The sequence below is a fragment of the Pieris napi genome, chromosome 12 (assembly GCF_905475465.1).
Source record: "Pieris napi chromosome 12, ilPieNapi1.2, whole genome shotgun sequence".
Classification (NCBI taxonomy): Eukaryota; Metazoa; Arthropoda; class Insecta; order Lepidoptera; family Pieridae; genus Pieris; species Pieris napi.
In genome coordinates this window covers 12,709,715-12,737,708 of record NC_062245.1, presented here as the reverse complement: position 1 = coordinate 12,737,708, position 27,994 = coordinate 12,709,715, and the positions used below count along the sequence as shown (strand labels likewise).

The window sequence follows — 27,994 nt, the reverse complement described above, 5'->3', positions numbered from 1 at the left end:
ATCATATAGGTCACCTTATTTTGTATAACTAACGTCAGTACACAACACGACATGTTATGTTAGTAGGTACTGTTTTCTGTTTCTTGATTATCAATGTATTCACTAAGATTTTATGAACTAATGTTGCGCTGGCGTATCGTATTATAATAATGATACATTATATAACACTATTAAAATAATAATATTAAGTAGTAGAACAAAACTTGAAGCGAGGTTTCCTAGAGAACTACAAGTAGGCAGATAGAATCGTTCCGTTTCAACGTATTCTTGGCATCCCCGATGTTTGATGTGCTCTCAAAATAGATAAAGCCGAAAACATCAATGGTCGTACGATATGCAGGCTCGAACCGCTCTGCATATCACTGACGCAGTCAGTTGTTTATAGTGCTACCGCTTTAGGTTATTAACATCGGGGTCACAGACACTCCGAAGGAGACTGTTTGATACCTGCACCTAAGAGTCAAGTGGCAACCGTTGGGTGAACGCGAACGAAGCGACAATGACCCCCTTTGCCGCCCCAGCCGTTTATGCAACGAATCTATCTAGGTGACTCTCGGGTTGAGCAAGGCCACGGCGTTTCTTTTCAGCACGGCCCGATGGAAATGTGTTATCGTTCATTTTTTATCTAATGCTACGATATCAGCGTCGCATATGGGGTCAACGTTCGAGGCACCACGTGTTTTCTTACGCAACGCATCGAAAACTAACCAATTTCTGCTTCTTTGAGAAAGTTAGATAATGCCAAAGCTCCAGTGAAAGTGAAATCTTATGAGTCGCTGATTTTATCACAAGTTCAATTGATGCACACTTGTTTTTGTTAAAATTGTCTTACAATGTCGAGGAGAATTTAAATGAATGCCGCCAGGCCCACGTCGAGCGTTTAGTACTTATCCATCATTCAATTGTCTTCAAATGGCTAATAACTCTATTATAATAATGGCCGAGTCAAACTTCAATTGCTACGTTGATATCGAAGAAATCACCGAGGCATTTCAATTTAATCAGTACTAAAGTTTCAAGACTTAAATAAAATAAGAACAACTAGCGAACATCGTGTTATAAAAAAGATAGGTACATTCGTTGTTGTTGTCTTTCAATGGCTTTGTTTATTTTATAGAGGTGTAAAAGTAAAACATAAAAGCGATGGATGTTGCTGCATATCTATTTATATCTGGTCCGGCCGTAAACAGCCTGCTATTGGGAACCGGTCAGCCGCGCCGGAGGAATGCCATTCCTCTCGCTTCTTCTTTAAAGAAACTAATTTCAGAACAACGTACATCGCTGAATATGTAACAGGCGAGGAATTCACTTCCATCGCTCTACGTGTGCGCTGAGCAATGTAACAAACTCTATTCGATACGTGAGACGTGAGCGTGCTAACAATGTTTAGCGAATGCTGCCAATAAAATCCATTTTCAGCGCAGGAATTCACTTTGAATTTAGAAATGCAATGATTTAGACGACGTTAGAAACATTATGCCTTTTTTTTTCATGAATATATTACGGTTAGATATATAATATTCAATCTTAATTGCAAGAAGCACTTTTGAATAAAGTATAAATTGCGGAAAACTTATCTTTTATCGGCATTTAAATTTGGGGTTAGATAAGAGATAATTATTATTTCGTTTCGGTCAAAAGATTCTACGTACATTAATTTGTAATTGCATCTAGTTGAAATAACATCTTTAAAGTGATCAAACACGTACGTTTGGTAATTTATATCAATACTCAAAGTAACTTGTGTGATTTTACAACATTTATAAAAAGAAAATATTTTTAATATTGATATTTTAAATCTTTAAGATCCTACTTGAAGTCATTGTTGTTTATATACCAAACAGTTGTTCCCTGCAAAAGGGTGTATCAAAATGGTGTGTATTGAACGCGTTTAGTTCCCGCTCCGTCATTGCTTGATCATCGATCATACTGACATCACTTGTTAATGTTAACAGCTAAACCGACGTGGTACCAGTTACCAATCGAAAACATTTTTACTATAATACAACTGTACTCGATACATTTCGTGGCAACATTGACGTACACAAAAATGATATTACTTTACAGTTAAATTTATTTATTTATTTATTATTTAGGCTTTTTGAATATTGAATTATGTTACCGGATCTATTTTAATCTACGTACGTATTGATGAATGAAGCGTCTGACGGCATGAAATTGTCACAGCGGCGACCTTACGACGCGCGTGGGCCGAGTCCATGACACAGTTCACGAGATGGGCCAACGGGCACTTATTTCTGTCTCCATACGTAAACCCTTAATTATCGCTGGACTGTACACACACAAATGCAATTATTTGATAGAGAGGTCGCTATTCCCGAATCCCTTTCGGTACTACAGAACAAACTATAAAGTATTGCACAATATAACTTTAGGTCGTGATCGATCATGAGATCCATGACTTGCTATTTCGTTCGTGCTCGATGCTTCATGTTTCGTTTTTTACGTTGGTTGTCGTCGAAGTTTTTGCTGGTTGCAATCTGGTCACGCGGCAAAGAGGCCCAGCCGGTATGGTAGCTTCGATTTATGCTCGTATTTATTCTAAGCCTTTCCTTTTTATCTCTTAAATAAATTAAAAACCAGCATGATTTTCCTAAAACGTTCCCATTATGGAGACACGCGAAGATCGCGTGATATTTAAAAGCAGTTTTAATTATCCCCCCCTACCGTGCACATACCGATGTTCTCATTTCATTGAATGACTGTTTTCGACAAATACCGGCCAATGTCACGCTGATAAGCTATAGAATCATACAAACAAATTGTAATCTAATCACGAGCCAGTCGGTGAGATTCGTAGAAAATAAAGAGATTCTTTGTCAGCGTCGATTTTCATTTGACTTATCGCGTCTGATATGCGGTCAACGACTCCAAATCTTCCCGGATTGTACTTAGGTATTATTTCGTATTTAGTTGATAATTCAAAGGCCGTTGGTATGCTAACTTCGCTCATCAGGCGACACATCGGTTGTTATTTCAGAGAATACTCTCGACCTACTTACACCAAACTGTTTTCCTCGTTGAGGTTAAACGTGTCCTATCGTGTGTTAATGACCTAAAAATACGTCGTTTTAAGCACGACTTGTATTCAATTGTGAGAAAATATGCAATAGAGAGATACTATCGACGGGGCACTCGAGTGAGAGTGTGTTAAGCAGAACATGAGATCTATTTTCTTGTGGTTTTGGCTGAGTATCGACCCCGCCGAGTGTCTTAATTAATAAAAATGAACATTTATCAGACAAACAAAGAGTCGTTGACCTAATTGGTGAGCTAGTCTTATTAGCCCTTTATGACGATTCTACGATAAGACGTTTACGTCATGTGAACGCGCCTTGACCTACTTTACCATAAGCTGTCTATTTCATGGAACGAGGTTAATAAACAAACGTTGCGGTTATGAATAATTTTAAATCTTAGGTGATAAAAGGGTTTATAGGGTGCTCCTGAGACGCAAGGCTACAAGTCATGATTTTACGCCATTAAAATAGTTTAAAAGTGCACTGCTTTATCGTACCAAAACCGTCGTTAATTTACAAGTTATAAAAAAGGCAGCTGTTTCTCTGAAGTTTCATGTTCGTTAAACATTGCGGCATCAATTCTAATTATACCTCCCTTCGTCTATTTACTTAACGTACCCATGTTTACTCGAAAAGACTGTGGTACGCAGTAACGTGGGTGCCGGCTGTACTAAATTAGGGAACAGACAGAGACAAAACACGGTGCAACTATTTAACGCGATGGGGATTGAGAGGCTTGACGTAATCCAAGTGCCGTCGGTGCAATTTATACTAAAAGGCCGACTCTTTCGTATATATAGTATCGTTTGCCTATATTTGGCAGTGTTTATCATCCCGGATGCGTTGCAGTCCGGATGGACGAGCCGGCGGATGTAAACACTTCCACGTGTTAGGCGTCTGTAATGGCGTCTTATTAGGGCCGCCCTCGCTCTGCATCCCCGTTTCCTGGTTCTAATTTTAACACTGAACATATTTAGTTACACTTGCAATAGAATCCAGCGAGGGAACGAAAACATAACGAGCTAAGTTTCCACATTAGCGTGTGACGTGAAAATGGCGATTTTCACCGCGCGATTTCTATTTCAATCCGTTTTCCCGACGCGTGGAGAAACCGATCGCTCTACTTGCGCCGGCACCGGCCCACATCTCTCGCTAGAAAGTATCGTAGAAAGTAACATTATAAGTCGATCTCCGCCCGAGCGATGCATCATCACGTGTGTATTTTTTATGATCACTTTTCGTGACGATCATTAACTATCTCTAATTGTTTATCAGCACTTCCATTTAGCGCTTGCGCTAGGAAATGCTGAACAGTGAGTTAGTACGAGTCAGTCGCGTAACGTTTACTTTCGCCAAATTTCAATGACGTATGTGAGTAGGCCCGCCTTGTGCAATACCTAAGTTTGGGTAACTTTCACTGGCTAGTGTGCGCTTACGCGTTTCGCCTGCGAAGTGATTGCGTCGCCCGATTCTCCAGGTCACAGAGAAAGTTGAGTATTGTTCAATCGGTGGCACTTAGCAGAATTAAAGTTTCTTTTAAATGTGTCATCGCGCGCATGAAAAATCTACAATTTTCGGGTCTCTGTTTTAGACATACCTACATTGTTTTAACCTAACGGTTCAACTTTAAAGTTCATTTACCATTTTACTTGAGCTGAATCTTTCTCACGAGGCAATTAAAAATAAAATTATAATAATATCGTGTCAGTAATAGCTAAATAACAGGAACTATTTAAGTGTCGACATGTTGCTATAATTGTATGCTATGTGTGTATAATAATTTGGGCCTGTTTAATTGAATGAAATATGTAAATTCAGGTAATTTGCATTTTATCATATAACGCATGACAAAATAGGAATGCTGTTTTTAAACCGACAAAACATTTCCTGAAAAATGGTTTTACTTGTATTTATTGAAATGTTAAGCTATTCCTGATTAGCTTTAAAAACCCACAAATAAATGGTGCATTTGCCGACCAATTACAATACACGAGCGCCATTGTCGGCTGAAGAAAATCTCGCGTAATACATTAAAAGTGACGGCTTTACCATGTTAGGCATTAGATGAGACCTAAAAGATGAAAAAGTCGAATCGCGTGAGAGGAAAATCTAGTTATTATTAGCTGTTGGGAATCGCGAGCTTCGAGCTCTGATGGTATCATAAATAAGAAGGCGAGCGTAGCTAGAAGCGGTACGGGGAAGGGGGTAGAGGGGCAACGTAAGAGTCAAGGCCGCACGCTGCCCCCGGTCGACGTTCGCGCCCCACTTGTCTCTCGTCGCGTCATCTCGCTCTAGTGCCCGAGCAGAGCGACTCGGTCGGACACCGCCGAATGTGCACGAACTAGACCTTAGATGCGCCGGCGCACACTGATGACTGAACAGCTGGGACGTAATAACATAACACACTGACTCGGTCATCCGTGCATTCAACTTTTGATTGGCTTTCTTTTTCAAGAACAACCTCTGATTGCTAAATCTTTCTTTTAAGTCACTAAATCAACACAGATTGTGTACGAGGCCAGAATATTTATTACTTTATTCATTTGCGATCTATCTGAGTATAAATCTTCTTTATTCATTTTCAACTGTTATTTCATATATTAAGGCACAGATGATATTTTTACAGAAACAGCATAAACCTTGTTTTTTTTTTAATTAACCACATACTGTGAAAATTGCAACACTCCATGTAAATTGTAATCACTTTCAATGTAAGCTACTACTTTTGTGCTTTACGTAATTTTAAACTTGATCGACTTTTACCTTCACGATAACTATGCTTAACCTCATTTCATTAAGAGCTAGGAAAAGTAAATTAAATAACAGTTGTTCACCTTCACAAATTAAATCTTTGCTCGTCAGCATTAAGGTTTCACTTCGGAAGGTCGTACCATCGGCATAATTAGTTTCCTAGTCGGCAATTGCTTTTCGATACGGACCTAAAAGAAATTCTTAAGAGTTTGACGGACTTGCATACAGACGAACTTTTGCACATTTGAAACTTCAAACTGTGCCAATATTATTACGCGAAGTCGTTGATTCGATTACGAAAAATAAACTCGCTTAGAATAGTTGTTTATTTTTGTGAAAGGCGAGCAAAGCGTTCTGTTATATGAGTGGCCTCAGCTTTCGTTACCACGTGGGACAGTCGAACTAGTTTTTTGGCAGCAGTATTTCGGTCGGTTGCGCAACTCGGGTACTCGCTAAGGCCACCGACCCGACTCTTAAATAACCGCACTCAAAATCCATAGAAATGATTAACATGCAATTCCTCTTTATCCATGTGTACAATACCAACAGTCGAATACTTAGAGTCGATCAAGATAAATTATATTTAGATAAGATAAATCTTCACAAAATATTAAATAGCCGAACAAAACATGCTTAAAAGTAAAAACACAATAACTTATGAGCTATAGCCAATATAAAACTGATTCGACTTGTGTTCACAACGGACCGAGACGTGTGGTGCTTTGATTAGATGACGATCACGCATTCGTTGAGTATTTACACCCAGCATAACATCGTGGCTACGTCATTAGTATGCCGACCGTAGCTCTAACCACCTTTTGTTGGGACAGGAAGCGTCCACCACCGAAAATTAGGTACACGACGATGTTAGCTCGAAAACGTCTATTGGAAGACGCACGGGAGAGTTCAATTATTGAAGTGAAACTTCTTTAGGCGCATGTGGGTAAATGTTTACGGAATCGTCACGAAGATGTGCAGCGTTTTTGTCGAAGAAAAGGGAGAGAGCGATTGAGACCGATTGAGAGGCGAATTATCGTATAGAAATTCTATTTTTAAAATTAAAATTTTGTAAAGAGAATTTATGAAATATTAGTATTTTATATTTTATGCAAAATAATCTATTGAAATCTCAAATGACGAATTGTAAATTAAATTGCCACGTGTTTTTATTATAGAAGAAATAAATTTCAAAAAAATATATAATTTGTATTAATTATCGACACTTAATATTTTAATGAAAATTATATTCATTAAATTTCTAACATAATATCTTCTTTTTCCTCTCTCTAAGTCTCGGAGATCATTAGTTTTAAATCTAAAACATTAGTTTGCCAAAGAAGTTTCACTTCTGACATGACGTGTACTTTGTAGGCACGCACTTTTTTTTTTAAAAAGGGAGCTTTTAATATAAGTTGTCGAGTTTTCAAGTAGGACTTAATAAAAAATTAAAGTACATTTCATCTCGTAGTAATGGACATTTTTGTCTTATTCCAGGCAGGGAGGAACTGTCACCGGCGTCGAGCATAAATGGCTGCAGCACGGATGGCGATGCACGAAGACAGAAGAAAGGTCCGGCGCCGCGGCAGCAGGAGGAGCTGTGCCTCGTCTGTGGTGACAGAGCCTCTGGGTATCATTACAATGCACTCACGTGCGAAGGCTGTAAAGGTAACTGGAAACCTTACCTGCATCGTTTTGTTAACGGGGTACCGGGTAACCTCGCGACCAAATACTCTGTATTAGTATGAAGCATTGTGATGGCGATTCGGTTGACAATGTGCACGCACTTTAGCCCAGTCGGACGTAACGTCACAATAGCCGTCTGTAGCCCGTCTACTGCTCTGAATCATTTGTTATTCAGAGCTTAATGTGTTTCATTTAAAAATCATAAATGCATTTTAATTGAAGCAATTTGTTTGTCTGAATTAAAACGAATAAAGAACCACAGTACCGTGAAATAAATTTCTCTGAAGCTCGTAAATAACTATAAAAAGTATTAAAAAACGTTATCTATTTAATATTGTGTTTGTTTACTGCGCTCTATTCAGCTGTCATTGACCAATGCCTTTCAGACAACCTTTGCTGATAAAATTATGCACATTTCGTACTATGTCTTCATAGGCATGGAGATTACCCAATCATGTCTCACTTTTGTCATATTCATGATATATTTATCTTTTATATTTTAATTTCTTTACATAAATGAGAGATTATATTGCAATAGCATTTAATTGTACCTCCTGAATTATAAAAATAATTGAATTGTTAAATTATATAATATTAGATAGATATTAAGCAAGAGCTAAAACTGTACCTATTCAAGAATGGTTTATAAAATTACATTTGAACCTGTGCCTTTTTTGGAACTGACCTGGTTCACAATAAAATAACCCAATAAGTTAAGAAAAAACAATATTTAAATATATTTTTCTGATTTTAGGCTTTTTCCGACGGAGTGTCACCAAAAATGCAGTTTACATTTGCAAGTTTGGTCACGCCTGTGAAATGGATATGTATATGCGAAGAAAATGCCAAGAATGCCGATTAAAGAAGTGCCTAGCGGTGGGCATGAGGCCCGAGTGTGTGGTCCCGGAGCCCCAATGCGCATTGAAAAGAAAGGAAAAGAAAGCACAGAGAGAAAAGGACAAATTACCAGTTAGCACAACCACAGTAGATGATCACATGCCACCCATTATGCAGTGTGATCCTCCTCCGCCTGATGCAGCCAGGATCGTAAGTATCTCCTTTACCGATAGAGTTCCTATCTCATGCTTTTTCCTGTTTAATGGTTATAATTTGTTCCTATTGTATATTGACAACCTGAGTCAACTTAGTACATTGGTACATGTACATGCCAAGAAATATGTACGGTGTATGAGGTGGGTGATCACGCATATTTTGCCGAAATTATGTTGTTTTCGGAGTTGCGAACCTAGAACCTCCGTCGCCGCTTTATATAGCAAAGACCTTTGTTGAGCCATGGCAGCGAGATATTAACATATTTCGTTTCCTATGTGAAGCTGGAATGTTTGCAGCACGAAGTGGTCCCGCGGTTCCTATCTGAGAAACTCCTGGAACAGAACAGGTTGAAGAATATTCCGCCTCTTTCGCCCAACCAGCAGTTCTTGATCGCCAGGCTCGTCTGGTACCAAGATGGGTACGAGCAGCCTTCGGAGGAGGATCTCAAAAGAGTCACACAGGTGAGCTTTAGCTTAGGAAATATGTCGTCATATGTGTCTTTTTATGGAGTCACCTTCATAAATTATTTTCAATTAGTTTGACAGTCCGGCTCACAATTTCACCTTATTAACTATTCTTAATGTCGTGTACATTGAACGCAAGATTGAATAGGTTTTAATGAGCCATTACCGACTACAGTGCAGTAGATATTTGTGTTTCAACTTTCATGAATCTTATTAATTTTTCAGACTTGGCAACACGGCGAGGAGGACGACGGGGACACAGACTTGGCCTTCCGTCAGATCACAGAGATGACCATTCTGACGGTGCAGCTCATAGTGGAGTTCGCCAAAGGTCTACCCGGCTTCGGGAAAATCTCGCAACCAGATCAAATCACTCTGCTAAAGGTAGAAAGTCTAAATAGAATTCACGACATTATTGACCATCGCGCCCCTCCTTCGACTTTAACACATGTTCGTTTGCGACAGGCGTGTTCGAGTGAAGTGATGATGCTGCGCGTCGCTCGGCGGTACGACGCCAGCACGGACAGCATTTTGTTCGCGAACAACGAGGCGTACACTCGCGACAACTATCGCAAAGCGGGCATGAGCTACGTCATAGAGGATCTGCTGCACTTCTGTCGCTGCATGTACGCCCTGTCGCTGGACAACGTGCACTACGCGCTGCTCACGGCCGTCATCATATTCTCGGGTGAGTCTTCTTCGAAGGGTCGCCCCTCACTGCGACTGCCTCGAAACGATCTCTCTTCTGACTCTCACGTCGACGTTTCAGATCGGCCGGGGCTCGAACAGCCCAACCTGGTGGAGGAGATCCAGAGGTACTACCTGACAACTCTGCGGATGTACATCGTCAACCAGCTCAGCGCGTCTTCGCGCTGCTCCGTGCTGTTCGGAAAGATCCTGTCCATTCTTTCGGAAGTGCGCACGTTGGGCATGCAGAACTCCAACATGTGCATATCCCTGAAGCTGAAGAATCGGAAGCTGCCTCCCTTCCTGGAGGAGATCTGGGACGTGGCGGACGTGACGTCGCAGCCTCCGGCGCTGCTGGACAACGCGACCGAGCTCTAGCCCCCAGGGCCGCGGGGGCCCGAGGGGCCGAAGGGGCCGCGGGGGCCGAGGAGAGAGCGCTCACAGACTGGCTAGGTTAAGTGGAGTGACTTTACGTGCTGTTGGACGTTCGGAGTCTATTGGCGTCGTTCCGCGACCGGACTCGACGCGATCGTGAGAGTTATATCTGATATATAGAGTTCTATTCGAAAGAGTTGATAGTTGTGTTTGTTTACCGAAATTCACCTTTTCGATTGTATATTGGTATATTCGCTCGGCGGACTTTGTTGATCTTTACTGACCGTTTGTTTCTATATAGTTTATGTCCCGCGTTACGTCCCTTCTCCTGCGCCCGTGTCCCGATTTTTTTTATTATCGCTGTGATTACTTTAGAGTTCGAGTGTGTCTCGATGCAGACAGTTTCGGTAAATCCCTCTGCATCTCGGAGGGGTGACCCCGACGTAGGTCGCGGCCCCGTCGATGGATCTCTTCGTGACGTGGCTAAGCGCAGAAAATCCGATACGATCGATCACGTCGTGGAAGCGGCCGATCGAATGGACTACGCATGAGTCAGATATTTTAAAATTTTAATGCCCAAATTAAACTGGCCACCAGTTTGATTTGGGCATTTCACGAAACGATCGGCCACGTCGCGAAGCAATCGATCTACGATCGGGTCCCGAAATTTCCACTTGAAACGAAAGAATCGCTTATCAAACTCTATACATAAGTTAAATAAGGTTTGTGGGTGATACGTTTTCTAATTAGTTTCCATCGTTCGCTTACGGCACTTCGGGACGCCGGAACCGCTCCAAACGAAGGAACCTAACGCCAAACCGTCGATTTAACGGCCCGTTTCCTTTTGCCAAGGCGTTTTCTCGCATCTGACACTCGTTTAAGAGAAATCAAAATCTTTTTATGATGTTTTGGTGGCAAAAGTATTTCACACGGAGGTGTTTTTGCCGATCGGGCGAAGAAAGACACATTCGTAGGTTAATCATTATTGTGTGCATCTTCTCATTATTGCTCATTATTGTTTATTATTGTGCGGCAGCTGTTGAGACTGAAAGAGTTCTGTTAAATTTGACTAATACGTTACGCAGAGTTTTTAAATGTGTTATCTGATATAACTTGTAATTGGCAGCTGATTAGAGTTACTGGCGGTAATCGAAAAAGATGCACACGATACGAGACAATTACAATAATTAACTGCCATTTGAACCACACACGGAATGCCTTATTTCACGTTACCTGTACTCTAGTACCTTCATTGTTGAGAATGGATATCATAGTATATAGAACATAATTAGTCGATCTCAATTACCCGTAAGCGCAGCATCCCTGACGCTTAAGCACCGTCGAGGCGTGTTTGAGGTTTTGGAGATGAATTTCTAGTATACGCGTGAATCCGCGTGTCACGATCGAGCTAGCACCGCGGGCCGCGCGCTGCTCCGCTCGACGACATCTTTTCGACTCGTGTTTATAATTAAGTCGTAGAGGTAGACGACCCATAGTAGTAATCGAAGCACAAACGCCACGGAGCGCCTCGGACGGGCCTCGGGGCGTATACGACACACTGCCATTTTACGTACGTATACGTAACACGGTGCGAGCGAGCGAGTGGGCCTTCGCGGTAACGTTCGCCGCGATCCATGCCTTAGACTCGGAGCGAGTCGAGACAACCAAAACTGCCATTCGGTTAGCGGTCGACGGACTCCGTCGGTGCGCAGCCGGTCGTGTTCGATACGTATTATTCGATTTTGAAATTGTAATAGATTTATTAAGTGTAAAAGTCTCGTCGGAGATGAGTACCGTAATATAATTTGTGTCTTAGCCGTTAACATAAGCCGAGTTAGTATCGCCGAGGGCCGTCGAAGACGGCCCCGGAGCGCCGGGTGGGGCTCGGGACGGACGGGACGGGCGGGACGGGACCGTCGAGACGGCCTTCCGTCGACGTCGGCCCTCCTTCGACGCGGAGTATTCGAGGGAGCGAGGGTCTCGACCGCGTGTCCATTTTTACTGTATATAGGTACCTCTAGATTTTATGGTCGTATGTTTGACATATGTTTAATTTTATTCATCTAATAAAGTACAGATGGCTGTTGTTATTTTTATATTATTTGGGTAGAATATATTTTTTGTAAATGACCTCTGTATTTATCTTTTGTAAGCTTTGTGAGGCGCGAGAGCGCAGAAGAGTATTTCGTACCGATGTTTGACGATGCTTTGTTTCTTCAGAGTGCAATATGTACAAATGATTACGTAGAAATACGATGTACAGTCATGTTTAGTTTTAAAGGCGCAATTCGATTCGCTGTCGGGAGCGTCGTACACTGGAAGCATAATAGGCCCTATCACACTTTACGTGTTTTCTTATACTTAAGCGATTAATTTTACATAGTCGGAGTAGGTGATCTTCGTATTTGAATTTGCTGATTTTTGTAGCAGATTGGACGAGACGAGTGATGTACATTTTGAATTGATTTCAAGTGATTAAGTTATTATTTTAGAAATGAATTTTACTTATTGATAATTCTAACCGCTGATACCAGTGTCATCGTGCAATGTCCATTAGAGAAATAAACAATATTGAAGTGTAACTCCTCGCACTCTCGCGCAGCCTCTGCCGCGTCAGATGTCACCGGAAGGCTGACACGAGAGATGGGATCCCATTCCGTGTTCTTGCATATTGTTTCGTTTTCTATGTAACTTTTTTTTCATCCTAACTCTACGCCTTAGTGAACCCCTATTTTATAATTTAACTGCAGCGGTGAGGAGAATTAGTTATAGGGAACAGACATGACGAATGTGTTGAAGTTTTAGAGAGACAACTTTTATAAAAGATACTATCTACAAAACAAATGATTAAAAGGTGTACAAAACGAGGAAATTTGTATGAAACATTGTTATGCGAATAAACTTACACCTCAACATAAAATATCAATGTCTTTTATTTAACCTTAACTTTCCAATCACAATCCCTGACCTTTCAAACTTTTTATTTAATTTAATTAATAGCTTGATTCGGCAACGATCATTATCACATCGCGCCATCCGCCTTGGAATATTGAGCTGGGGGAGGTTGGCTCCAGTGCTTGCAGTGATGCATCAGCATTCTTCTTTTAGACGCGTGGCCCCTGAGTCCCCGTAAGGGTGACTTTTAGGCGAAAAATTGAAAGGCACCCACACTTGGTAGCGTTTCCGATGGGTTGCGGGATCGATCTTTTCTGACCCTTTCCTATTCATGAGCACAAAAATCTAAAAGTTTCAAAAATCTTCCACCGGCCCTTATCTTATCCCTTATTACCTTACCTGAAGTATGTCCAGCAGAGGCCTTCGTCAATCCTTTCAATCTTCGAAACTAATCTAATAGACGTACCTTTAACGTCTCTGGTCAATGACCCCACAATGAATTGTATGCAAAGTTCACAATCTGAGCTTTACCAAAGTTATTAGCTACAGGTACGTATATTTTTTACGTAAACTTGTTCTATAGAGTACAGAAGTGATAATGTCAAACATTACATTTTCCTGTTTATTATGTTGAGTCTGTAGAGGCCATTTTCTCAACGCAGTCTATATTACTTATATACTCTTTTATAACAGTAAGATATATGCTTTACATACGATGACTAACCACATCCGTATATATCTCATTGTTGTGTCGTGAGTTGACTTCTGTACACGTGTTGTGGATACAGCAAAGATGTTTTTAATAAAGTTTTACTTTTTGTTAATTAGTGCAAACGTGGTCATTACTTGTAAGTATTCTAACAATAGTCCTTTGTTAAAAACACGATGATGTTTTTAATGGCGAAGGCTGTATCGCGTTTTATTAAAGGCGCTTGAACTTTCAAACCAAAACCTGATAAAAGAAGCGAGTTCAGACGCGCAATTAATTTTCCCACATAGTGTTTTTATATTTTTTGTGTGATGTGATTTTTATAAGTACCTACTTTAAAATACAATAATTAAATTTGAATTGCTTTAAGTTGGAGAACAATCGCAAAAGTTTTTCCGTTCCGACTACGAGAAATACTTGCCAGAAACGGACAGTTTTTATAAAGTTCACGGTCTGCCAAAAACTTTCGATAGAGCGAAGGAGACTTGTGAAATAGAAGGAGCTGAATTATTTTATCCGGTAGATGAAGATGAGGCTAAGGCTATGATTACATATTGGAAAGAAAAACAATTTTTTTCTTCAATTTATATCGGCGTTTCGGCACCTTTTGTGCCTGAAGTATATCAAACTATTCACGGTGAGTTCTCTGCCAACTATTTCTACAACATAATGTGCTTTAGATTGCGAATTAAGTATATTCCTTTTAACAAGAATTAATATTTTGATATCAAAGTAAAAACAATATTTTTATATGAAAATGTATAGATGCTCGTAATAGCTCAGTAATTAATAAAAGTTTTTATAACTCAAGGTGAGATACAAAAAATTAATTTAGTTAAATATTGGCTAATGCCTTCACGAAGACTTTGATATAAACCTGTTTGAAAGGTCAAATACTGTAGTATATTTGTAATAGGAAGAAAATGTCATTTTGCAGACCACCACTAGATTGCGCCACTTAATAATTAAAAGGATAGCAATACTAAAATTTGATTTTAATTCATTGTGTATTTAAACTGTATTGGAACTGTATTGTATTGGATATCGGTGACTGTATTTTTAAAATTAATAGATACGTAACACATAATAATATGCCTAAATTTTTAATAAATTTTTACTAAAATACCTACAGATGAATATGATTTTCATTCGAGTGGTGTAAAAGTGGTAAATTACCGATCAACAATATTATATTCCACTAAAATCATGAAAAAAGTTATATTTATTTTCTAAATGTCATAAACATTGAAGAAAAACAGGACGCATAAACTCTAAATTAACAGCATTTTTAATTGTGTTCATAAATAACACATATTTTTTTTTTCATGTTTGACTGTTTTCGACTGTAATTTATTGTTCTAAGATTTAAATTTCATTTATCATTAAATAGACCAGTGCCGATAATTTTTAAAACCTAAAAAAATAATAGTAGAATGAAACCTATTGGAAAAGGAGGAGAATATTATAAAAATTAAAGGAAAAATAATTTACGGGCGATCTGAGGTCGGGAAGGGGAAGGGGGGATTGGGGGGAGTTTTAAGGGTAAAAAACGGTTTATCTCGATTTCCGGCAAAACTAAAAGTCCTATCGAAGAAAGTTAAATGGCAAAGTTGTAGGTAATAAAAAGATCTAAAACTTTTGTATTCACACATTTTTCACATAACCTCAAAATTTATGTGAAAAATTCAAAAAACCAAGTTTTTGGTTTTTGATTTTTATCTTTTACAAATTTTTTTTGTTTTTAACGAAATTTGGTGAAAACTTACCTTTCTATGTCCCAAATACGCTGTAATTTATTTGATTAAAAATATTTATTTTTTCACCTTATTTTGAATTAATATCGAAAAAACACCCTAATTTTCAATCGAAAATTCACCCGTCAAAATATCAGCTTTTTTCAAAAAGTTGGCGTGCTTTCAGTTCGTTGAAATCTCTACTTTTCTATGGTAAAAAAAATATATATATATTACCATAGTAAATCTTCTCAGAAAATGCAAAAAATCGTATACAGTAACGCCCAGACCCGTCATCCCCTTCCTTACTTCTCTATGAAATACGAAAATTTTAGCCCATCTAAAGGCTAAAATTTTTTTTTAGGTCACTCAGGTATATATAAGTTATCTTAAAATAGTAATAAATAGGCATCTAATTATAATTTAAAAAAGATTCATAGAGAAGTAGGGAAGGGGATGACGGGTCTGGGCGTTACTGCATACGATTTTTTGCATTTTCTGAGAAGATTTACTATGGTAATATATATATATTTTTTTACCATAGGAAAGTAGAGATTTCAACGAACTGAAAGCACACCAACTTTTTGAAAAAAACTGATATTTTGACGGGTGAATTTTCGATTGAAAATTAGGGTGTTATTTTCGATATTAATTCAAAATGAGGTGAAAAAATAAATATTTTAAATCAAATAAATTACTGCGTATTTGGGACATAGAAAGGTAAGTTTTCACCAAATTTCGTTAAAAACAAAAATTTTTTGTAAAAGATAAAAATTAAAAACCAAAAACTTGGTTTTTTGAATTTTTCACATAAATTTTGAGGTTATGTGAAAAATGTGTGAATACAAAAGTTTTAGATCTTTTGATTACCTACAACTTTGCCATTTAACTTTCTTCTATAGGACTTTTAGTTTTGCCGGAAATCGAGATAAACCGTTTTTTACCCTAAAAACTCCCCCTCCTTCCCCTTCCCGACCTCAGATCGCCCGTAAATTATTTTTCCTTTAATTTTTATAATATTCTCCTCCTTTTCCAATAGGTTTCATCCTACTATTATTTTTTTTCACTTTTTATTTATTTTTAAGGCTATCTGCACTGGTCTAAAAACGGACGATGAATTAGATCCTAATTTTTGGAAGTCACAATAATCAAGTTCATCGATTATATTATCTAAAGAGATTTCCTTTATTAGGCTGAAATCCAATTTAATTTAACTCTTCGATTACTTATTAACTCTATCAATCAGGTGCTTCAATAGACACCGTGTACAATAAATGGGCCAAAGGTGAACCAAATAATCATTCAGGCAACGAGCATTGTCTGACTTTGCTAGACGACGCCACCCTGAACGATATAAACTGTGACACTACCAAAAGCTTTATTTGTAAGAAGAGAGCCAGTTCGATTCATTGGAACCTGCTATGTGATTTACCCGATAAACGTAAGTATTTACTCTCTTTAGTCGAAATCCGCATAGTCGTATAGCCCAGATATATACATATATGTATATAGGTAGATGGGGTATTTGCCTTCGAAAGCAATTTTCTTTCCTGGTATATCTTTCAGGCCGCTTGTTAAACGGCGCCGTTTAGTAAAAAGGCTAGGCTGGTTATTGAACAGCTAATTAAACTAGTTGACTGCGACAGATCCAACAAGTTGACTAAAGTATACATGTGCCGAACTGCTTTCTCCTAATCGGAAGTTCCGTTGTTTCAAATGCATATAAATAAATGATGGTTAAATTTTACTGTCCAGGTTACGAATATGTGGAACAATTAGGTAGATGTTACAAGTTTCACACAAATCCAAGAAACTGGACGGAGGCTTTCCGAGCTTGCAATGCCGAGCAGGGGTACTTGGCTATTATCGACAGTCAGGGAGAAGCGGACCACCTCGTGAACGTCACAAAGTTGGCGAAAAAAGATGACGTGGAGGGCAACTATCTTCGAGGTGCCATTCATTTAGGATTTGTTAAGAAGAATTCAATGTGGCGTTCTATTATGGGTACGTTTTTTAGAGGTTTAATTAAAATATTAATCATGTAATCGGTAATCTCAGAACAATACGCTACGAGCAATATACCTAGGTAACACTGAAAATGTTTAGAAAATGAAAAACGGCTTAATGTAGAAAGTTGCCAATACTTTTGTTTTTCGAAGTAATCTCCGTTCCTCTCTACATATCGTCGAACCACTGTGAAAAACAGTGGGTCCATTCTTCCTTAGGGGTCTCTTCTATGGCGTTTTCGGCCGCTTTCACCGCATCTTCAGGGCTCGTAAAGCGTATTCGCTTTTAACGATATCTTCCTCTATTATGCGTCACACAACACTGATGTTATCTTCAGTAGTCGCTGTTAAATGACGTCCCTCACGCGGATCATCATTGAGATTGCTACGTCCACGCTACCAACCACGTCCACTACTACCACAATTGGTAAACTCGTTAAACCAATTGTACATAGTGGCACGAGATGGGGCTTCATTAAGAAATGCTAATCGCAGCCTGTCATAGCTTTGTTGTTGAGTAAGCCCATAACGAAAGTCATAATAAATCATTGACCAACAATTTTCTCGCGTTAGGTTAATTTTCACGTGTAACAAGAGTTTTAGATTTGCCGCCAATTCACAAAAACAAATGACAAATGAATGTAATATACTACATAAGGTTACCAATGAGTTCTAAAATTGAAATTCAAAAAAGTTTTCATTAGCATTGTTTCTAACTGGCCAGTTCTAAACATTTTCAGTGTTACCCACGTATAGGTGTTCTCCACAAACAGTCGGTCAGTCAAAGAATTATTTCCAGGTCGGCCACTCAAATCCCTCGGCTACAAGACGTGGGGCACAAACCAACCCGACGGAGGAGATAGAGAGAACTGCGGCTCCATGTTCTTCAATGGCAAACTCAACGACATCGGATGCAATCAAAAATGCTTGTTTATATGCGAAAGGGAGATACCGCTATTAGAAAACTCTATTAACTTAAGGTTTGGTGATTACGATGATGTACAGTAATTAGTAGTAAATTACTTGTTATTTGGATTACAGTTTTCAGTATATCAGCGGTCAAAGTTCGCTTCTATTTTAAAACGTGTCAAGAACGTAAAAGATAATTAATAATACATAATTCTTTTGATAAAGAGACTCTTTTTTCGTATTTTATCAAACAAACCAAATGATGAATTGTATGAAACCAAAAATATACTTGTTTCTTAAATAGTTGTAATAAACAATAAATGGCTCTTTATCTAAGAATTAAGAAATGTGAAAGGAAATGTTTATTTCGTACAGTGACTTTCATTTCTTAACATATATTTTGTGGCGGGTTTGACCGGCATGTAAGAGAAGAAAGAAAAATAATTTGCAACGCCATCATGGGCTTGTTAGAGTTAAATGTTGGCCTAAAGACGCTGTTTATCGAATGAATAGTTAAAATAAATGTATAAAAACACCAAATATATATATTTATTAATAAAACTTTTAATAACCCTCGAAAATTCAAAATTGAAACCTACCAGAAAAGCACTATGAACTTTAGTGTAGATAAAAAGTTACTCGAATCGAGTAATCAATCACTATCATATATATAGCACATTACCCTAAGTGATAACCTCTGTTCAGAATAGTAGGTATACTTAACAAGCACATTAAGACAACTTCGACACAACGTGTTTATGTCTGTGTGCCTTACTTTTCAATTTGAATTGTTATTTTTTTTGAAGAAAAACTTATTATTCATAAGGAATTCAAATTAACGAAACTAAGGAAAAACATGTAAATTCTGGGTTGAAATAATCGTGTAGACAACAACACGATTATTTCAACCTTTGACAACTCTAGCTCGTCGAATATTCGATTTTACGTATTTTTCATGCAATATACTGTATGTAGATTGAAAAGTATTTACATCTTTGTATCCAAGGGTGAGTGTCACTTAATATCATGTGAGGTTCCAGCTCGTTTGCCCTCGGATTTCTAAAAAAACCTCCCTTTGTGACGTACTTATTCTAGAAAAATGCATGGCATTAATTTCTTTTAAATAACAAGAGAAATTTTGTTTTAGGAAATGATTGGTGGGGGCTTCTTAAATTCCTATATATTAAGAGCAAGGACATACCAAAGATGTTACAAAAGGCTGTGTTTGTATATTGTTTTAGAGACATTGTTATATCAAATCTTGTAATATATTATTTATTATAAGGAATTATTATCTAAGAGGTATGACTATGCACATATAATATATTTTTAACGGATTAGGGTTAGACTTAGCGCTATTATCGACTCAGTTTCTCTTTTATTCCGATGGGACTGGATGACCGACTACGCCGCGGCAGTATCATGAGAACAGGCCCAGGGCCGACAGCTCTCCGTGCTGAACCAAAGCAAAAAGGACTGCTAACTTCTGAACTCGGGGCAACCACTGAAATTGTTTCTTTAGGAAATCACGGTGACCCAGAAATCGAATCTGAGACCTCATGATCTGCAGTCAAAAATGCTTACTACAATTTCAATGAAGCCGTTAAATATTATCAAGTCATATTAGTTTAATTATTTTATAGATTGAATATCCATTCGAACTTTATTTTATTTACTATAATATATAGAAATTAAAACTAATTTAAAAATATATAAAACAAATTACTAACAAGAAAAATGGTGGGATGCAGCATTTTTCAGGAGTTTATCCCGAGACAACCATTATACTAAAAATATGACGAATAAGTTGCCTTTAAAAAATATGGAACCGAGTTCGAAAGGCACTATAAAGTATTAAATATATAATATATAAAGTACTGTTTATAAACAAATCATACTATAAACCAATTAGATTATAGACAAACAATTGTGTAAATCAGTGTTTTCCAACGTGGGGCCCACGCCCCACAGGGGGGCAATCGAAATCAGCTGTTGAACACAACGGAGACTTGAGACTGAAGCTAACCAAATTGGAACCTTATATAAAATCTCTGTGCATCAAGCGCAAGGATTTCACTAAATTAATATAGAAAAATCTTTAATAAAATAATTTGGAATTTGAATAACAGTATTTCATTATGTTTTGAAAATTTATTTTATTTAACAATTTCCTAGTGATTTCTTCCTAAAATATATAATATAAATTTCTTAAGTGAACAATTTTTTTTTAAATATATAGCTGAACATAGGGGAAATAGATATAGGCGTAACAATTTCAGGTAGGCTAAGGTGGGTCATGGCACACACCTTCATGGCATGAATAGGTGGTGAAAAATATTAGTCCAAGCAGGAAATCGATTCCTAGCGACATCTACATTCTGCGTCTACAAATCACTACGATGACGTCATAGTCTGAATGCTGCTAATAAAGTTATTTCATAGGGGCCTCATAGCCTAGCGGTCTTATTAAGTGGCAGCTAGGTGAGGGGTACCGGGTTCGATTCCCGGTTCGAGGGCAAGTTTTAATTTAATTTAAAATTTGTTCTCGGCCTTTGGGAGGGTTGTGCGGTACCGGGCGAGTGCCTAAACCGTACATGGAGGACATGGTCGAATTTCTAAGGCAAAAAGCACGAATTATAAAAATCTTATACTTCACGCTGGCTAATGCAGTGTTAATATGTTATCTCTTAACAATCGGAGAACTCTAGCCGGTGTTACATTCTTGTATAAATTGCTCAACAACCATTTACAGAGCAGTGACCTCTTACAGGAAATCAAATTTGTCGTCCCTTACTCATTCCCTAGGTTTAAAATCAATAATATCTTTCAAATTCCTTTTGCCAAAACCAACCTAGGAGTTCAGGCACCTCTCGTTCGAATTCTTCGCGATTTTAACAAATTGAACACAGCGTATCCAGAGCTGGATATATTCGGTAGTGGGCTGATCGGTTTTAGAGAAAGCATTGTGGGGTGCCTTTCTAGAACCTAATTTCGCTGTTGTTGTTGAAAATTTTATTTCATGTTTATGTTAAAAATTGATTTTATTTTAATGTGTGCTTGCATTGTCGTGTGTGTTTTAGTTGTGTTTTTTTTTTTTAATTTCTATTTGATTTTTTTACTGAGAAACTTATGCTTGCATTAATTGTCACACATTTTAGATGTGGGATTTTGTGAAATAGTTAGTGGACTTAGGACTGTGTGTGATGTTGTGGGCTTAATAACTAAATAAATAAATAAAAATATGCACAAACCGTGCCACAGCCATAAAAAAAAGAAAGTTATTTCGACCATTAAGGATATATGTATGTCGCAGCCAACTAGCTTAATTAGCCGTTCAATTAACATCCTAGTCTTTTACCTAAACCTATTATTATCTATTGTTCGGTTAGGTTAGTATAGTAGTAGTTTTAAATAACTGTTTCCGGCACGTGAAAGTACTTGGGGGTTATTATTCTTAAACTTAAAATTCAAAAATTAGGAAATAATCAATAAATATTAAAAAAAAAAAAAAATATTAATCCATTTCATCCTAAAAAAACAATCGATTAATTAAAAATGGATTTTTTATGCAGAATGTCACATCTCTAATTAAACCAGTAGAAAAGTAGAAAATGTTCGGTTTGTTTACGAATTTCAATACATTACACACAATTTTAAATATGTTTTTTTATCAGTATCATCAAATTCAACCCTGAATTTGACTTAAGCAATTTAATTTTAAAAGAAATATTTTTTATGTCATATGTTTATCTTTTTTATTTCTGCCAAATAATGACTCTATCGTACGAATGGCCTAACATAACAAACAAACAAAAATCATTTATTCATGTAGGTAACACAATGTACACTTATGAACGTCAAAAAAAGAAATATACATTAAATGCTTCTTATTTTACATTTACTGCCTGTTCTCAAATCAAGAGCGTAGAACGGACGAGAAGAACTGGCAATAAACTCTCCGCCACTCTTTTTAATGGCCAAGTTTTCGTTTTACACAACGTTTGTAAGGAGCTTCAACCATTACACCATGTTCTTCATGTCATCTTAAGTAATAAATAATAATAAAATAAATTAAAAACAAAGATTTGTCCTCTATCAGCAGGAGGAATGGTGAAATAGGAGCACGCAAGCATTAGCCAGGCAGGTTATTAAATGCAACAAACGCTACGGCTGAATATCTTTCAGGGCGTTAGTTAAACGGCTAGGCTGTTAATTGAACGGCTAATTAAGCTAGTTGGCTGCGACATATACATCGTCTCGACCTAAGTCACTGGGGCCTTCGGGTCGGCCAGTCAGTAGTTCGACTGGTCTAGGTTCCACTTCTCACATTAATTTCATATACAAAGATATTTTATAATGAATATGTGAAACTAAACAGCGTGACAATTCCACATGTACGAATTGGCTGGCACCAGCTTGAACTCTTATATAGCATATAGTATTTATGAATATATATGTAACGATACTAACCACATCTGTATATATACCTCATTGTTGTATTGTGAGTTGACTTCTTTACACGTGTTGTGGATACAGCGAAGATGTTTTCAATAAAGTTTTCGTTTTTGTTGATAAGTGCAAACGTGATAATTACTTGTAAGTATTCTAAGAATATACTTTTTTAATAAGACACAGGTGAGGTTTTTAATCGTGAAGGGTGTCTCGTTTTTATAAAGGCGTTTGAACTTCGCATAAACCAAAACCTGATTAAAGGGGCGACTTCAGACGCGCAATTCTTTTTATCTCGGAGGTGTGATGTTTTCATAAGTGTAATTATGTACTCTAAAATACCATAATAACATTTGAATTGTTTCAAGTTGGTGAACCACCCAAAAAATTTTTCCGTCCCGACTACGAGAAATACATGCCAGAAACAGATAGTTTTTATAAAATTTACACGCAGCACAAGACTTTTGATGATGCGAAGGAGACTTGTGAATTAGACGGAGCAGAATTGTTTTATCCGGAAGATGAAGACGAAGCTAAGGCTGTGATATCTTACTGGCAGGAAACTCAAAGGTTCCACTGGATTATAATCGGCGTTTACGCACCGTTTGTGCCAGACGTTTTCGTAACGATTCATGGTGAGCCTTATTCGGTAATTTTTTTTTATTTACATTATTCAAAGTGACCTGCGACTTCTTTCATTTTGACATCAAAATTTTCTTGATTTATAAATATGTAATACACTATTGGCTAGCATAGATTTTTTTTACAAACCTGTTTCAAAGGTCAAATACTGTAGTATAATCGTAGTTTCGAGTATGTTAGTTGAATAAGAGAACAACATATTGGTACAGACTACTGACTCAGTTGTCATTCGTTATAAATAGTTTTGCGTTTAATAGTAATAATTAGTATCTTTGAATCTTGTCTTACGGCCAAAATTAATAATGTATCATCAATCTATGATTATAACCAATCTTGGACTGATTCATATTTAAAGACCGATCTCCAATCTGCATGCCAATAAACATTTCTGCTATCCGATTGTTTATTTGACAAAATATTGACAGCAATCTTTTGCGTGATCCTTGCCTCTCGACCGCGTTTCGTTCAATGCAATATGTTGTCTTCAAGCATACCAAAAGTTTGCTGTTTTTGGAACGAAATAAAATAAGTAAGACTTAGGGTCTGTTTCACAATGTATGGATAAAGTAGCAAATAGCTATGCAACGTTTTGTTTGTTTTTTTGTTACGAACAAATAAAGTTACAAAATTCTATAGAAAAACATAGAACCTTAACCTTTTTGTTGGTCATTTAATATTACTTGTAATGAAACGGGCTGTAATTGTCATATGGTATTTTTGTTTGTTAGGTTATTGAGTATTTTAGTACATATTATTACAAATATAAATTTTCTCTGAGTAGTTTGTGTATGTTGTTTTTGTGATTCGAGGTTGGTTCTTTAACTTAAAAAAATGTCTACGCAAAAACGTGAAAGAAGCGTCAATTTCAGCCGGGAAGAAGTTGACCTTCTAACTTCGCTTGTTGCTGACCATAAAAATATATTAGAAAATAAAAAGAGTGACTCAGTCACCTGGCAGGAGAAAGAGCGGTGCTGGAAGACGCTGGAGGCGCTGTTTAATAGCACAAGTGGGGTAAACTTTCGCAGTGCTAAAGCTTAAAGAGGGCTACAAGAAAAAAGTCTGCCTTGATACATGCTGAAACATATCGTACAGGAGGTGGCCCTAGTGCTGCTACTCCTCTTACCCCCTATCGAGGAAAAAGTCAAAGACATGATATTGTTGTCTGTCGAAGGAATTGAAAGTCAATTGAAACGAAGAGCTTCTAAATAAGAGAAAGCAATGGGCATTTGAAGAGGAAGAAAGAGAGCATAAAAGAGAATTATGGGCCATAGAAAAAAATATATTGTTAAATAAATTAGAAAAATAATAGATTTTGTGCCTGGAGCGAGGATGTATTGTATTAAAAAATTGTATTTTTATTTAAATAAAAGCAGTGAATTTTTATTTAATTTATCTCAAAAATGTTGTAATTTATAAAATATTATAGTAATAAAGCAAAATAATCACTTATAAGATTACTTCGCACACTTGCATTTCCCACGTTGTCAATTGCGCTTTGATCAATATCATCAGCTTGTTCATCTACTTGTTGCAGTAGTTCAAAATGTTCATCTCGCATATCAATAGCAATATTGTGAAACACTGCACATGCCACTATCACGGCTTGTACACGAGATACTTGAAGCAAAACCTTTTTTGACAAACCGATTTAGGGGAACCGATTTTTTCCAAACACCATATTATGTCCTTTCCACCACATTTCTGCTTCGTATTTGAGATTCTTTATAAAGATGTTCTGCTGGAGTCTTGAGGTTTTGAAGTGGAGTTAGTAGGTAGTATCATCTATAGTAACAAATATTTTTGGTTGTAGCTAATATTTAATTTTTTTTTACAAAAGTTGATGAAAAGATGAAACCTGCAAGAAGTCATATATAGACATCACTTTGTGTAAAAGTGTCTCCAAAGCTTCTTTTGTTAACCTAAATCTAAATGTGAATTCGGCGTCATTCAGGCTCTGGATATAATAAATTCTTGTCTTCTTATGTCTTCGCACAGAAGTACGTTGTCTTCTTCCAGCTTCAGAATTACTATCCCAATCGGATAATTGCATTTAAACTTCCAAATCACTATCACTAGAACTGGAAGATGAATAAATTTTCCCAATGAATATTAAGTTAGGTCGCAATCCCAAACCCAAATCATACGAGTTTCACCGATAGCAATCCGAGATTGATTTGGCCAATCGAAGCAACTGTCAAAATGGACAGATAGGTTGTTGGCATGAGTAAACATTCATTTTCATACAGAGGGCAATCTTCAATCTCTTATCCGCCCTCTGAACGATTGGTTGAATAATTAGATTGGTATCTCAGTCCATGTATTGAATATTGGCATGCTTTTCTTTAGAAATGGATTAAATTGTCAGTCTATGACAGCTAAAATTGGATTGATATTGCATATTGGTTTTGGCCGTTATTCGTGCTGGATTGTTTTTTTTTTTTGTGCAATTCTTAGTAACGTAAGTTATTCCTTATCTTAAATTCTAAACCAACGAGCGCTATTCACCAGAGACTTCTTTCTTCAACTGATCTTAGAGACTCAATTTCTGATTTATTTTGAGACTACCGGCCGCGCCGTCGTTACGTAATTGCTTATATATCTAACAATAAAATTCACATATTAAATAAAGATAATCTTATTTCTGATGTATGAATGATTCTTGGTGCATAATTCATTAGGTTTTTAGTATAATAACATATAGTATATTTGTTGACTGCATATGACTAAATATAAAGGGAAAAAGCAAGGGATGTAAAACTTCTTACCTAAGTTTGTTTATTACCTTTATCCCCAGGTGCTTCAATAAACACTGTTTACAAAAAATGGGGTCAAGCCGAACCAAATAGTTTCGAGGTTTTGAAAACTTGTGTCATTTTGCGACATACTTTAAGTATAAGCGATGCTGTCTGCAATAATCTCTACCCCTTTATTTGCAAGAAACGAGCAAGCACGATTCGTTGGAATAGACTATGTGATTTACCAAATAGGAGTAAGTTTTAACCGAGTTACGTTTTTTCTTTTTCAGTTGATGAAAGGGACATATCGCCCCGTCATATTGTCGTTTTTTTTAACAAGTATGTGATCAACCCTGATAATATTTGCCTTCCAAAATATAATTATTTATATTTTTGTTCTCTGGAATATCTATCAATTGGCACCTTGAGGTTAATTTTTATTGTAGAGATTAAATTCAAGCCGCTGTAGGTTTATAAGATAATCGCTCCTGCTTAGGCCTTCTTACCTTCCTGCCTCAGAGTCTGGCCTATACCAATTCTATGCCGCCATTATTCGACAAGAATACGAAAATATGTACCTAGCAGCGCCTCTTAAAGTGAAAAATATAACTATTTTACTGTTTGAACTGCCACCGCTGATTATTATTCACTGATCTGGCCTGAGAATTTCATTATATGGTTATTATTATTTGTTAATTTTACATGATGACACCTATAAAGTGAAAACTGCTTTCGCCTAATCGGAAGTTCCGTTGTTTCAAATGCATATAAATGAATGATGGTTAAACTTTTCTGTCCAGGTTACAAATATGTGGAACAATTAGGTAGATGTTACAAGTTTCACACAAATCCAAGAAACTGGACGGAGGCTTTCCGAGCTTGCAATGCCGAGCAGGGGTACTTGGCTATCATCGACAGTCAGGGAGAAGCGGACCACCTCGTGAACATCACAAAGATGGCGAAAAAAGATGACGTGGAGGGCAACTATCTTCGAGGTGCCATTCATTTGGGATATGTTAAGAAGAATTCAGTGTGGCGTTCTATTATGGGTATGTTTTTTAGAGGTTTAATTAAAACATTAATCATGTAATAGGTAATCTCCGAACGATACGCTACGAGCAATATACCTGGTTACCCACGTATAGGTGTTCTCCACAAACAGTCGGTCAGTCAAAGAATTATTTCCAGGTCGGCCACTCAAATCCCTCGGCTACAAGACGTGGGGCACAAACCAACCCGACGGAGGAGATAGAGAGAACTGCGGCTCCATGTTCTTTAATGGCAAACTCAACGACATCGGATGCAATCAAAAATGCTTGTTTATATGCGAAAGGGAGATACCGCTATTAGAAAACTCTATTAACTTAAGGTTTGGTGATTACGATGATGTACAGTAATTAGTAGTAAATTACTTGTTATTTGGATTACAGTTTTCAGTATATCAGCGGTCAAAGTTCGCTTCTATTTTAAAACGTGTCTAGAACGTAAAAGATAAGTGTAATTCCTTTGATAAAGAGGCCATTTTCAAACTTTTTTGTATTTCATCAAACTAAACAAACTTTGAATATTATGAAATGCTTACAGATAAACTAATTATATTTCGTCTTGTAAATAATATGTCTCTCTATCTAAGAAAATAGTATTAATTTAATGTGAAAGAAAATCTTTATTTCGAGCATTGACTTTTATTTGTTATATATTGTGGTGGGTTGGTCGGATGTCAGAGCAGAAAAGAAGATAATTCGCGACGCCATCGTGGACTCTTACTGCAAAGCTTCAGATGCAAGATTCAGCGCGAGCTATGACTCCGTATGTCATGTTTTTTTTTATAGTAGGAGGCAAAGGGGCAGGAAACCTGATGT

At 37.3% G+C, this 27,994-nt stretch overlaps 3 protein-coding genes and 1 long non-coding RNA gene across 10 annotated transcripts in view; 3 read left to right on the top strand and 1 right to left on the bottom strand.

The window, feature by feature from the left end:
- LOC125054300 (ecdysone receptor) overlaps window positions 1–12,976 on the top strand; it is a 111,289-nt gene extending 98,313 nt beyond the window's left edge. For 3 of the 5 annotated variants that reach the window (XM_047656097.1, XM_047656096.1, XM_047656094.1), the window contains 6 exons: window positions 7,287–7,457; window positions 8,230–8,522; window positions 8,810–8,989; window positions 9,218–9,376; window positions 9,458–9,680; window positions 9,762–12,976. In XM_047656097.1, the coding sequence (XP_047512053.1) occupies window positions 7,287–7,457; window positions 8,230–8,522; window positions 8,810–8,989; window positions 9,218–9,376; window positions 9,458–9,680; window positions 9,762–10,057 (1,322 nt within the window). In that variant the 3' untranslated portion in view covers window positions 10,058–12,976. The remainder of the gene's footprint in view (window positions 1–7,286; window positions 7,458–8,229; window positions 8,523–8,809; window positions 8,990–9,217; window positions 9,377–9,457; window positions 9,681–9,761) is intronic. The other 2 variants (XM_047656098.1, XM_047656095.1) reach the window with 1 other exon arrangement.
- LOC125054305 lies at window positions 12,970–13,611 on the bottom strand. The gene is made up of 2 exons (XR_007117693.1): window positions 13,349–13,611; window positions 12,970–13,274 (listed from the first exon to the last, which is right to left on the bottom strand). It is a non-coding gene; the product is annotated as an uncharacterized LOC125054305 (long non-coding RNA).
- Window positions 13,612–13,662: 51 nt separating this feature from the next.
- Window positions 13,663–27,807, top strand: LOC125054302 (macrophage mannose receptor 1-like). Of its 3 annotated transcripts, none has more exons than XR_007117691.1 (6): window positions 13,663–13,797; window positions 14,029–14,295; window positions 16,638–16,832; window positions 17,147–17,395; window positions 18,197–18,499; window positions 27,629–27,807. XR_007117691.1 is itself a non-coding variant. In XM_047656103.1 (6 exons), the coding sequence occupies exons 1-6, from the start codon at window positions 13,743–13,745 to the stop codon at window positions 19,458–19,460; spliced, it is 954 nt and encodes a 317-aa protein (XP_047512059.1). In that variant the 5' UTR covers window positions 13,663–13,742; the 3' UTR covers window positions 19,461–20,429. The 3 variants fall into 3 exon arrangements, 2 of the variants coding, with proteins under 2 accessions (XP_047512059.1, XP_047512058.1); XM_047656103.1 differs by lacking the exon at window positions 27,629–27,807 and adding an exon at window positions 19,454–20,429 and having other exon boundaries at window positions 18,197–18,377; XM_047656102.1 differs by lacking the exon at window positions 27,629–27,807 and having other exon boundaries at window positions 18,197–18,846.
- Window positions 22,407–27,807, top strand: LOC125054303 (macrophage mannose receptor 1-like). The gene is made up of 5 exons (XM_047656104.1): window positions 22,407–22,902; window positions 23,124–23,390; window positions 26,192–26,386; window positions 26,933–27,181; window positions 27,321–27,807. Exons 1-5 carry the CDS (start codon window positions 22,848–22,850, stop codon window positions 27,527–27,529), a joined length of 975 nt encoding a protein of 324 aa, XP_047512060.1. The 5' UTR covers window positions 22,407–22,847; the 3' UTR covers window positions 27,530–27,807.
- Window positions 27,808–27,994: the final 187 nt, after the last annotated feature.